The sequence below is a fragment of the Anser cygnoides genome, chromosome 1, assembly GCF_040182565.1.
Source record: "Anser cygnoides isolate HZ-2024a breed goose chromosome 1, Taihu_goose_T2T_genome, whole genome shotgun sequence".
NCBI lineage: Eukaryota > Metazoa > Chordata > Aves > Anseriformes > Anatidae > Anser > Anser cygnoides.
Genome location: NC_089873.1, coordinates 102,738,538 through 102,751,529, shown reverse-complemented (window position 1 = coordinate 102,751,529; position 12,992 = coordinate 102,738,538). Strand labels below are relative to the sequence as shown.

At 45.4% G+C, this 12,992-nt stretch overlaps 1 protein-coding gene across 1 annotated transcript; it reads left to right on the top strand.

Annotated features, from left to right (window-relative positions):
- Nucleotides 1–4,726: 4,726 nt before the first annotated feature.
- LOC106047853 (solute carrier family 25 member 36-like) lies at nucleotides 4,727–12,846 on the top strand. Its single transcript, XM_048051526.2, has 7 exons — nucleotides 4,727–4,880; nucleotides 9,314–9,490; nucleotides 9,924–10,001; nucleotides 10,312–10,412; nucleotides 10,987–11,053; nucleotides 11,260–11,543; nucleotides 11,643–12,846. The coding sequence occupies exons 1-7, from the start codon at nucleotides 4,750–4,752 to the stop codon at nucleotides 11,840–11,842; spliced, it is 1,038 nt and encodes a 345-aa protein (XP_047907483.1). The 5' UTR covers nucleotides 4,727–4,749; the 3' UTR covers nucleotides 11,843–12,846.
- The last annotated feature ends 146 nt before the right edge of the window (nucleotides 12,847–12,992 follow it).

Genomic DNA, 12,992 nt, shown 5'->3' with positions numbered 1-12,992 from the left:
GGGGGGTGGGGGGTTGTTGCTGTGCAGCAGCAGCTGGGAGAGCAAGGAGTGAGCACCAGCCCTGCAGCCCCCAGGGTCAGTGCAGCAGGAGGGCAGGAGGTGCTCCAGGCAGGCAGCAGCAGTTCCCCTGCGCCCTGTGCAGAGGCCCCTGGTGGAGCAGGCTGTCCCCCTGCAGCCCACGGGTCCCACACGGAGCAGATCTCCACGCTGCAGCCCGTGGAGGAGCCCCCGGTGGAGCAGGTGGATGTGGCCTGGAGGAGGCTGCGGCCCATGGAGAGCCCCCGCAGGAGCAGGCCCCGGGCCGGAGCTGCAGCCCGTGGAGAGGAGCCCACGCAGGAGCAGATTTAAAGTTTTCATCCGTCTTTTATACTCCTGATCCCAAAGGAATAACAAACTACCAGGAAAATCAGAGATGATTCACGTGTAGCCTCTAAAAGAATGAGAGAACCACACAGAAGAGTTTACATGATGTATACCGTCTCCTGTGAAACTAGGGTGCTAGAAATAAATTGTTTTCAGACCCAAATCCCATCTTCTTCTTTTCAAAAGGAATATTTTCTTCTGCAGGGTCCTCTTCTGACTTCCCAAATGCAGATAATCCATCCAAAAGCTGACGTCTGGTGCTGATTTAGGCACTATTCTTTGGCAGTAAGTCTTCGTGACTGCTCTCTTTGTGGCTTTGAAATACATATGACATCCACAGCCAGGTCTGTGCTAGCAAGCAATATGGCTCAACAGGAGCAAATCTCCGAAGTGATAGAGCTGGGGCCAGAAATCCAACACCAACACCAAATATGTTTGAGGAACTTTATTTTGGATTATGTTTTCCCTGGTCCTGTGGTCTTTTAGTGGTTAAAATGCACTAGGTGTGCCCCTATGTACCACTCATGTACTATCCTAGTTCCACCTGGAGGAAATATAATTTACACACTAAGACTGTTCTACAATACAAACCAGAGCACAGCAAGTGAGTTTTGCTGAAGGATTCACTCTGAAAGTACACTTCAGATATCAATTCAGACACTGATGTTGAAACGTCCTACATCTGGCAAGCAGCTGTATTAAGATGGCAACATTTGAAAAGACATTTACATAAGGACTCTTGCACAGAAAGCCCCAGGCTGCGCATGGTATGCAACACTGGCACAATACATCCCACTCTTTCAGATGTCCGCCTTACGATACTACTCTCTACTTGCCTGTAAGTCACAGTCAGCCTAGGATCATGAGTGCACTGAGCTGACTCATCCAGAGTGAAGCCCCTGGATGACAAACAAGACTTACTTTCTATTATAAAATGCTAGTCCTGTATACGTTCAATGGGGTCAAGGGTTGCAAGAGCACTTTGAGATAGCAAAAGGGGGAGGAGGCTTTTGGACGTAATCCTGAATTACATTCAAGAACAACAGACATACAGTGCTGCTCCTAGGAAAAAAAATAGACTGCCCAAAGACAGGGAGAAGGGGTGTGTAGGTGTTGAGATATAGCATGGTCAGAAATCCAAAAGCAGTCAGAGACTGGAAAGTGAAGAAGAATTGGTTTATAAATAAATTTTGATTTATAAACATTTGTAATCAGGGTCTTGGGGTATGTCCATGATACCTGTCCAGACTGTTCTCCTGGTTCAGAGCAGGGAGTCTCAAAGAATGATCTGTAAAAATGTCCCCACAGCATTCCTTTCTTAGTCTGAACAGCAAAAACAGGCCCCACAGGGAATGCACCCAGGCTCATTTCTGCTACATTCAGGAACAAGACACACTAAAGAAAAATGTATCCTCTTTTTTTTCTCTTCCTCTCTTTCTCTTCTGGGAAGGTGGTGTGCTTTCCTTGGCTCTTGGTGGCCATCAGGCTCACTAAAGACTCTTGCAAAGCAGCACACACCATTGAACAAGTTCCAACCTTAAGCAATCTTTCAATCTACTGCAAATGACATAGCATCATCTACAACAGTCTGAATACAGCCTGTAAGAGGCCTTGAGAGAGCATCTTCTATGGCTCAATCATGGTTTGTCATTGCCTAAGGCTAGAGTGATGACTGGATGTCCCTCCACCTGCTGAAACAGAAAGAAACCTGCAGAGTGGGACTTTCTAGCTCTTAGACAAGAAGTTGGGTAGGTCCATTTATCCCTCACAGTCTCAAAAGACTGTGATGCAACTAGAGGAATCAGAAATGACAGCTGAGGCAGAGATTATTTCTGTTTGCAAGTAGAAAACAAAGGGTCTGATCTAAAGTCAACAGGAAGAGGAGCAAAGTCAATGGACCCTTACCTGCAAAGTGTAAATATTTTGGCAGTAAGAACTGAAATATCAAGGGACCTCAATAACTCTTGGAGAGGTGAGAAAAGCAGATTGTACAGTTCCAGAAAAGGTTATGTTGTGCTCTGCATCCCTCTGTCATTATCAGTTTGATGGTAGCCAGTACTCTACAGAAGGTGCTGGGCCTGATGGAAACCAGTGACAAAATGGAGGTCTCTGCATACCTATTCCCCATCCTAAATTTATGAAAGTCATTATTTCTAAGTGCAGAACTTTGTACATGCCTGTAATAAATGGTGCCATGCTCTTTCAGACTCCTTCTCCCATTGATTAAGATCATTTTAATGCTAATTTTGTCTTCCAAATTCATTGCATCCCCTCTCAGGTTAGTGCTGTCTTCAGATTTATCAGGCACACTGTCTAGTCTGCTGAATAAATCACTGAAGAAACAATTAAGTAATGCCACACTGAGAACAGATCTCAGGCCTGGTGGACACCAAGTAGAACATGAGACAGCAATGTGCCCTTGCGGCTAAGAAGACTAATGATATTCTTGGCTGCACTGGTCAAAGTATCACCATGAGATCAAGTGAAGGTGATCCTTCCCCTCTGCTCAGCACCGGTCAGGCTGCACCTGGAGTGCTGTGTCCAATTCTGGGCATCCCAGTACAAGAGAGATGCGGACATACTGGAAAGAGTCTAGCAGAGGGCCACCAATATGATCAAGGGACTGAAGCACCTCTCCTATAAGGAGAGGCCGAGAGAGTTGGAACTGTTCAGCCTGGAGAAGAGCAGGCTCGGGGGGTGGATTTTATCAATGTCTACACATACCTGAGGGGAGGAAGAAATGAAGACATAGCCAGGCTATTTTCAGTGGTGCCCAGAGACAGGACAAGAGGCAATGGGTACAAACTGGAACACAGGAGGTTCTGTCTAAACATCAGGAAGCACTTCTTTACCGTGCGGGTGACAAAACACTGGCACAGGTTGCCCAGAGAAGTTGTGGAGTCTCCCTCCTTGGAGATTTTCGAAAGTCACCTGGGTATGGTCCTGGGCAACCTGCTCTAGGTGTCCCTGCTTGAGGAGGGAGGTTGGACCAGATGACCTCCAGAGGTCCCTTCCAACCCTAACCATTCTGTGCTTCTGTGATATCCAATCTTCTGTGAAAACCAATCTTAAAGTTTTCTAATCCGCATCAGATTCTCCTAACACTATTTTCAATACATCCTTTTTCCCAAGTTTCCTAGCTAGCTTATAAGACTGTCAGATGAAATTGAATCAGAATCCTTACTGAAGTCAAACTACTGTTACTTATCCACTAGGCCTGTTACTGTAATGTGAAAGATTGGTTTGACTTCTTTTTTTTTTTTTGACAAATGGAAAATGTAAGTTGAAGATTTAATATGTATTTGTTCTATTACCACAGGGAAGGGCAGTAAAATAAACCTGTCTGGATTCCTTAGATTATCTTATTTTTAATGGCCAATATATTTGGCCTTTTCCAGTCTTCTGAACTTCTTTATTCTCTACAGATCTCACAGAAAACTGCCAGTTGGTTTGATCTTGCTTCTTACAGTTCTTCAGCCATCAAAGGATGAATTTCATCAATCATAACTGGTCTGAAAGCACTGAATTTACCTTAGCACTTAAAAATCTATTATCTCCCTACTGCAGAATGACTCGTTACCCACTTGTCATTGGTGCTATTTACGGTATTAGTCTAGTCTCTACCACAGTGAAAACAAATGGAAAATACATGCAATTTCTTGGTATCGCTGGTAGATTTTCCTTTCCACTGAACAGAATGCCAGTCCTTTTACTGGTCTCACCCTTACTGCCTTTGTATTGACAGGCGCTATTTATGGGCTGATACTTCTTTTCCACCACAGAAAAGCTAATTATTTCTTTTCTCTTTGAAGTATTTTTTGCATGCACTTGAAGCAAATTGCCATGTTTCTTTCAATTCCTTCCAGACTAAACATCTTTTTTTTCAGTCTTCCTCTTTAGAAGGCCTGGACTAGCTATTCCCTTCTTTGAACCCTCCTCACATTTGCCCATTATGTAGCAGTGCAGTACCCAGACTAGACAACCAGTCCTGTGTCACTCGGTACTGAGCGCTGAGTAGATATGAAAACTTATTTCATCTGACCTACAGGTTATCTTTACATATATACAAAGTGATATCATAGAGTCATAGAATCATGGAACGGTCTGGGTTGGAAGGGACCTTAAAGATCATCCAGTTCCAACCCCCTGCCATGGGCAGGGATGCCACCCACTAGATCAGGTTGCCCAAAGCCCCATCCAGCCTGGCCTTGGACACTTCCAGGGATGGGGCTTCCACAGCCTCCCTGGGCAGCCTGTGCCAGGGCCTCACCACCCTCATAATAAAGAATTTCTTCCTTGTATCTGCTTTTGCCCCCCCCCCGGTCCCCGTGCTGCCGGCACCGCCACCCGGCCCGCCCGGGCACCTCCTCCGGCGCCGGGCAGCCAATGCCGGGCGGAGGGCGGGCAGGCCAGGCCGCCACCCGCGGGGAGCCTGCGGCGGGGGGCTGGGGCCGTGCCCGCAGAGTGCCGGCCATGCAGCAGCAGCACAGCACCCTGCTCCACCTGGTCGCCGGAGGGTGAGTGTCCCTGCCGGCCTCCGCCCAGCACACGCGGCCCAGGGCCGGGCCGGGCCGGGACGCGGCGCGGAGCCCGAGGCTGCCCCGGGCCTTTGCGGGTCCGCTGCTCTGCGCCTCCGCCCCGGCTGCGGCTCTGCCCCTTCTTCTGGCTGTGTTTGTGCGGTCTGGGGAGAAGGGGAGCCTCCTGGTGAAGTCACGGGGGCCTCAGCTGGGTTTTCCGTGAGTGGAGGGGGAGGGAGGCAGGGCGTTGAATGGGGGGTTAGGATGTGCAGCAGGACGGCCTCGGTGGAGCATCATGGTCCGTGGGAGGACAGCCAACCCTTAGCGGCTGCTCGTCGTAGATTTCCTGCATATCTTCTCTGGTTTTTAAATAGTTCCACTGGGTCTGGTGAGTCAGGAGTTTGGAGCGTGAATCCTGGCAGTGCCTCGGAATTCACAGCGTGCCCTTGAGCAAGGCCCTTCGCCCTCACTTCAACCCTCCTCTCTTTAAGAACCATTTGCCATTTAAATCACAAAACAGTAAAGTGTTTAAAGTTCGTGATGTCCTAAAACAGAAGATGTAACGGACCTCCAGACTTGTTGAGTAACTGCTGAATTCCCTTGTCCAGGCAAGCATCTAACCCGTTTTCCAATTCCACCAACCTGTTGGAGTCTGCATGACAGTAAGGTCCCTAATACAGCCTGTACAATAAAGCATATAATTTAGTTGCACTTGATTAGTAAATTTCCAGTTTTCTGCAGGTAATGCAACTGTGCAATGTCAGTCTTTGCTTCTGTGTACTTGCCACATCTATTGCCAGTGTTATTTTGTATACACTATTCTCTTTTGTTAATTTCTTCTTTGAATTAGATAGTCACAGCATCTAGAAGGCTAAGCCTTTTTCTTATACATTTCTTCATCTTCCTTAGCTTTCTTCTTAACCTTTTTTTCATCCTCACTTTCCACTTTGGTTCTTGAAAAACTAAGAGAGTTCAGCTAGCAACTGAACATTTGCTAGTGGGAACTTTATCAGTCTGTATCTTGTCCCAGCCAATTGAGCAGCAATCTTTGAATTACAATTAGTTAAAACCCAAGAGATAAATAAGTTCAGGTTATTGCTGCAGTGTATAGTTAGTGATACTGTTTCATCTAATTAAGCAGATCTCATTAATGAAGGGACAGTTGTTCATTTTATCTTTTAGGGACTATCAAATGAAACATGAGGCGTTAATTCAAAACTAGTGCAAGAACATAGCTTTTAACAGTGTTCAGTTAAACTGGGGGACTCCTGGCCACAGGGTATGAGAAGGCAAAAGCTTTTTATGTGTCCAGAAAGCATTTAGACTGATGAATAAAAAAGAATGTCTTGAAGGCTATTAAATGCAATGCAACACTTTTGGCTGAGGAAATTTCTGAGCTGAAAAATGCAGAGAGCTGGGAGAATATTCTGGAGAAGAATATTTCTTCTCGTACACTTCTGTGGCCATCGTTATTACCCTGTGTCTTAGACAGAATCCTGGTTTAGATGGAAATTTGCCTGACATAATATTGCAGTTCTTAAATGAAGATCTTCAAGTCATCAGCATTTTTGCCAAAGTAAGGACTGAGATATGAATTACCAGTTAACCTTGTCACACCTGTGCATGTTCTCACAACCTTTTCAGATCATTAAAAAATGTTAATAGTGGGTTTTTATATTTCTCTGTACTAATCCTCTTTTTCTGCCACCTCAAGCTTTACAGTGAACTTTGCAAACTTTAAAATGTGAAAGCAAGATGTAGAAGCAAGTACTCTTTTCTGAGGTTAAATTACATTCTTTCTTCCTTTAGCCCTTTTTGGCACTCACTGCTTTGTTCTGGGAGTATGTGTTGTATGGGTTGTCCACTGCTATTCTCCATCATATTTTGCAGGAATTGCCTTTGTCGCTTTTTTCTGGAATAGTGATTTCAGGGTTTTGTCTTTGTTAAAACAATCTGTTTATGCAGGGCCTAATGACCCTTGGTCACTGCTGAGTTCCGTGTGTTTTTTCATTGCTTGCCATTAATTGCAGCTTTGCTTGTTATTTGCCACTGTGACAGTCATTGTCACCCATGGATTTTGTCATGTTAAATGTCACCTCCTGGTTTTTGGTGGAAAAAAATGAAAATTATTAGATCTAGTCTAGAAGCGATTAGATTCTTGCAGGTCCACTGCTCCACTGACAAATGGTTTAGGAGTGGGGGGAAGAGTGAGACTGATTCTCTCTCTTTTTTTTTTTTTTTTTGTTAAAGTTCATGTTAAGGCATTATAGTTAGGATTTCTTCTAGTTTTGAACAACTGATACACCTTATTTTCTTATCTTTGTTTAGTCAGAGTTCTTGGCTCCTCAAAAAATGCTCTAGTCTTGCCATTTAGCCATACTGGGTCAGAAAGAACCTTTTACCTCAGACTCTTACTGCTGATTAAGTGACCACCATGCAAAGGAATAACTTTTTTTTTTTTTTAGCTCTTACTATTGTTTTTTAGATTCTTCTCTATTAGCTATGCATGTCAGTAGCTTGAAGAACTTGAACTCAGGAAACTTTTGTATGTACTTGGGGCACGGGTTCAAATTCATATCCTGACCATGCTCAGGTAGGGGCTTCCTGAAGAAATTAAACATTATAAGAACATTGCATAAAATTGTACCTCCTTACGTATCATTGAACAAATCTTTAGGGTACCATGCAACTGCTTCTCTAAATGTGGTCCTGTCATAGCGTTTGTCCAGCATTTAGGTGAGAAGTTGAAACTGTTCTATTTACAGCATTTATTTAAACTTCTTATTCTCTCACCACTGTACTCAGTCCTTTCCTGAGCTGGAAACTGCACTTTTGATCAAGAAAAAACAGACCTGTAAGTCTGGAGTTTCTACTGATTTGCCTGATACAAACTATGGTAAAGAATAGAACTGTCGGAACCTCGAATGAGTATGGTCTACGTGGGAAAAATCAACATGGCTTTTGTAAATCATGACTCCTGGATCATTAAATAGGCTGTCTTGGTTTGCTTGATCATCCAGAGAACATGAGCCATGATGCTTACTGCTTCATGTTGTCTTCTGAGTCCAAGTTCAGTTCTTTGGTCATGTTCTACCCAACTCCTGCCACTTGCATCTGGGAAAAGTTGCTCCTCATCAGCTGCTCTGCAAGTTATCACCATTGCAGACTGGGTAGGTCTGCAAAGGGCTTGGCAAAGCAGCACGAGTGTAATGGAGTGGCATAACTAGTTGCTGGCATTGTGAAATGTGTAACTTGTCTTTAGACCAATTCATCAGCTAGATCTTTAACTCTTGGAATTCATTACAATAGGTATCCAGGCCTCTTTTTTTTTTTTTCTTTTTTTTTTTTCCTCTAACCTGCAGGCAGCAATAAATGAAGCCCCAGGAGTAAAGGCTATAAAAGCAATGTAAATATAGTCTTAGCTGCATAGACTGTTTCAGAATAATTCTTCAGAACTCTAGCCATTTGCTGACCTATATCTTCATATGCAGTCCTCTTGACATACATGATTCTTCCCTGACACTGTGTAGTTCTTTAGTTGGCTTTTCTTTCTCTGGAGCAAAGTGAGGGATTTTTTATCCTTTGTCTCTTATGAAACAAAGTGAGTTTGGCTGTAGCAGATAGGAGCACCTGTTTGTCAAGCCTCTGTCTGGCTATAGCTTTCAAGTCATGGCTGTTCCATACAAATTCATCTCAAAAAAGTCTTTCAGGTACCGAGCAGCCTGTAGCTCTCAGTTACAGGATCTGAATGGGCAAAAGCTGAGAATAGAACATATCAGTACTCTGGTTCTGATTTGTCTCTGTGTGGCAGAAAGGGGAAAAGGGGCTACGTGTCCTTTCAGTGTTACTGATTTATGGTTCATAAATTCCAAAAATAGCTTCTGTCTGGTGAAGGTCAGGGTCTTCTTTCGTTAAGCAACTTGGGCTGTGGGTGAGCGTGGCTGCTGGCAGAAAGTACAGATCCTGTTTATACGGCCTTGAAAACGTGGGGCTGAATGAATTACGTGTTGAAACACACAGGCAGGCTGAGGGGTGGGAGAGTTTTGTGCTACCCCTGTCTGAGCCAATGCTGCTTTTACGGGGTGTGAGGCACGGTGCCTGGAGATGTCAGCTGAAAGCATTGCAGGGAGACTGGGCAGCAGAACTGTTTGCTCTGGGAAATTCTGAATGCAAAGTTCAGCAACTTTGAGCTGAATCCCTATGAACTTGGGACTGTTTGTCTCAAATACTGGTTTCAGAGTGAGGCTGCCAGGAGATGTCCCAAGAGAAGCCATTATTGCATTAATCAATATCAGAGCAAGAGGTCGTGTGACGCAGGCTGGGGGACCTACCCTCCTCCTCTCCTAGAGGGGAGAGGCAGTGGAAGAGTAGGGTCAGAATTATTGCCCTGTTCCTGCACAGGGGTCATCTTTACCTATGCTGTTATGCCCTAGATGTGGTGGCACGGCTGGAGCCATCCTGACCTGTCCTCTGGAAGTGGTGAAGACACGTCTCCAGTCATCCCAACTGACTCTGCGGCCTCTGTGCCTCTCTGAGATTCAGCTGCCAGGGATGAGTGTGAGGTTGATGAACCCCACGCCACCATCCCCTGGAGTGCTCAAATTGCTCAGGTGAGTAGGGTAGGGCAGGGTGTCTGTTAGCAACAGGGAAGTGAAGGTTTGGCCATCAGGTGGAGAGATTAAAGTAGCATCTGGGTTGAAGCTCTGGAAACTGCAAGTGCAGTGATGTTTCATCAGAGCACAGGTACAGCTACTCCTCACAGCAGATCCATGCTTTGAACCCTGAGTCTGCAAGGCAGCTTTGGGGACTGTGCGAAGCTTCACAGCTAGTAGTTTGATCAGACTCGGTGTGATGATGTTAATAAAAATAGGAATAAATTACTGAAGGAGAGAAAAGTGGCTTAAGAGAAAATGAGAGTAGGGCAGAAAAGGATAACACTGGAGGTGAGGAGGGGACGCTGCAAGAAGAACTGAAGAAAGGAAGAGGAACCAAGAGAGCCTCCAGCTTTGTTCTGCTGACTCTTCTGTTCATTTCCTTCTATAGGACCATCCTTGAGAAGGAAGGCATGCGATCACTGTTCAGAGGTCTGGGTCCAAACCTTGTTGGGGTTGCTCCTTCCCGGTAAGTACTGCTCCCTGAGGATTGCCTATTCTGAACACATTGTAAAGGGCCTTCATGAAAGCTATTGCTCCACATTCTGAAAGCAGTCAGGGCCCTATGCCCACTGCCACAGGCCCCCATCATACAAGCTTTTTTGGGACCTTCTGATGATAGCTGCAGGATGACTGCTGTGCGCTGAGTATAGGTGGTATCTGATGCGACATTAGACAAACTTGTGCTGAGAATAAAATTTGGACTGAGGCCCCACAGCAGTGCTGTCCCTGCTCCTTGTAGATGAGCTATAATCTCTTTTGTATTTATTTCCAACCAGGGCTATATATTTTGCTGCCTATTCTGGTGTTAAGGAGAAGCTCAATACTGTCCTCGTACCAGAGTCCAAGAAAGTACACATGCTATCAGCAGCCTGCGCAGGTGAGCCTCTTCTGTCTCAAATCAAAGCCAAGGGGTCCTTCTGCTGCATGCTGAAGCTTTGTCCTTCTACATCTGGAGCAGTAAGCTCCTTGTGCAAAGTGTTTTCTCACTCTTCATTTTTCTTAGGATTATTTCTTAAGGTTTCTCCATTCTTTCCTGGTTCTAGTCTTTTCCCCTCCAGCTGCGATCAGGAAAAGACCTCCATTCAGGAGTCCAGGTGGGAAAGGCAGTGTGTAATGTGGACCCCTCACAAAATCATGTCTCTTGATATCTTTCAATTCTCTAACAAAATCTTCCATTCTTGCAAGTTTAGCCTATTGTTTCTTGTCACCTGTAGCAGGGTCATGTAGAAGGCAGAGTTGGCAATTACTACCAAACAAAGGCTAGAATGAGGGAGGAGGAAAATCAGCCTACCCTAAATGTCTCCTCTCCCACAGGAGCTCAAGGTCACTCTCAAATTGCAAACTACTGCAGTTTTCCAAGCAAAATTCAGAGAGCTGATAGATGAGCAACTCCTCACAAACTGCCAGTGTGATCCTGGTGCTCACTGCTGTGTTCCTCTTCTGTTCTCTAGGCATTACCTCTTCCACACTCACCAACCCTATCTGGTTGGTGAAAACCAGGATGCAGCTGGAAGCCAGGTAAGGCAGGCAAACAGTACAGAGCCATTCCATGTCGAACCGTGACTGTTTTGGGGGTGGGATTGGGAAGGGGTCTGTGACAGATAATCAGAACAAGAGTCTTCAGGGCGTGCCAGAGAAGAGTCTCACAGTTGTGTTCAGAAGAGCATTTTTGGTCAGTGAAGTGATATTCTATTTTAACCCCCCTCCTCTCTTTGCCTGTACAGAATGAAGGGGGAGCTGAGCAGTAATGCCCTCCAGTGTGCCATGCACGTGTACCACACTGAAGGTCTTCGTGGATTTTACCGTGGAATCACTGCCTCTTATGCTGGAGTGTCAGAGACCATCATACACTTTGTCATATATGAAGCACTGAAACAGCAACTGAGAAATGGCCATCATTCCCTTTCCACTCCACTCACACTTTCACCAAACAGCCGTGACTTCTTTGGACTAATGGGAGCTGCTGCTGTCTCCAAAACATGTGCCTCATGCATTGCTTATCCGCATGGTGAGTGTGTCTGCACTCCTTGCTTTTGTTCCCCCTGATGGGAGATGCTGTGCCTGTAGGATCAATCTGCTAATATCACTTTCCTTTTTGTCTCTCCAGAGGTAATTCGGACACGGTTGCGAGAAGAAGGGTCACGGTATCATTCCTTTATACAGACTCTGCAGCTTGTAGTCCGTGAAGAGGGACCCTTGGCTTTATACCGAGGGCTCCTGGCCCACTTGATCCGACAGATCCCCAACACAGCTATCATGATGGCTACCTATGAGCTCATTGTACGTTTGGCCTCTTCCACCTTGTAAGCACACTGTAGCACCTGAGTGAGCTGCTGGAGAGATACAGGGACCTCATAGTTCTAAGACATGGTCTTTTCCCATGCTCCAAGAGGTGCTGCTTTTCATCACATACCAGGGCTGAGTCAGGCGTAGCATTGTCAGGACATAAGACTATTTTATACAAAGTTTTCAGCTCCAATATGTACAATGTCACCTTTGTTCTTTCTGGAGACTTGAATTCTACCAGTGCCTCAAGATGTCAGGGCACTGGTTTGACAGTGCCTGCTCTTAGCTTCCTGTATGAAACAAGGACATGAAATTTCCTGGAAAGGAGATAAAGGAGAAAGCATGTTTATATCTTAGCTTCAGCATCTTCATGCCGTCTGGACCCATTAACAACCAAACATGGTTGTGAAGACAGGCTAGGGCTGAGACATCTGAGAGAGTTGGAGCAAGCAGAGATCTTGTGCTGAGACCTTTCACGTCCTTAGAGGGGCTGTTCCACTCTTATCTGCTGTGCTGTCCTTCTGCCCTTGGGGATGCCTCAGCTTTGACCACCAACAAATGTCCTGTTGCAGAACCTTGCTTTGGGTCCTAAACGTGTTACAGCCATTACCCAAACCAGTGTCAGGCAGCTGACAGCCTCTTTTCTTCCTGCTGGGTCTGAAGAGTTGGACCAAGTAGATGAAGGGAAGAAATACAACCTGCTATGAAGCACTACCCTAATAACTTACGCTGCTGGCCTCATAGCCATGCCTTGACCATATCTGTTCTTTTTGCTTTCCCTCTTTTCCTAAGTAGCAGGAGGAGGCACAACTTCTTCCCTCAGAACTTTTGGGGCTGTTCTGTTACAAGCTGAAGTCCCTGTCGTGAAATACACTCTATGCTGGTAGAGAAAGTGGACCATGTAAAAAGGTGGATGAAGCTGAGTATTTGGCCTGTTTCTGTTGATACATGGAAGGAGCCTTATTGTTTTTTCTGTAATCAAGGTTTTGCTGCATGTGTTAACATTTGCCTGTGACAGGCTGGGATGCCTTCTGTTCCTCTGTGGTTTCATAGCCGTGTGTGCTGGGTAAGGCTACACTGTCTTTACAGAGAGAGTATTTTGACTCAAAAAGGTGAGGGGGAGGGATGCAGAGATGTTACAATTGTTCCAACACATACACTTAAAAATACA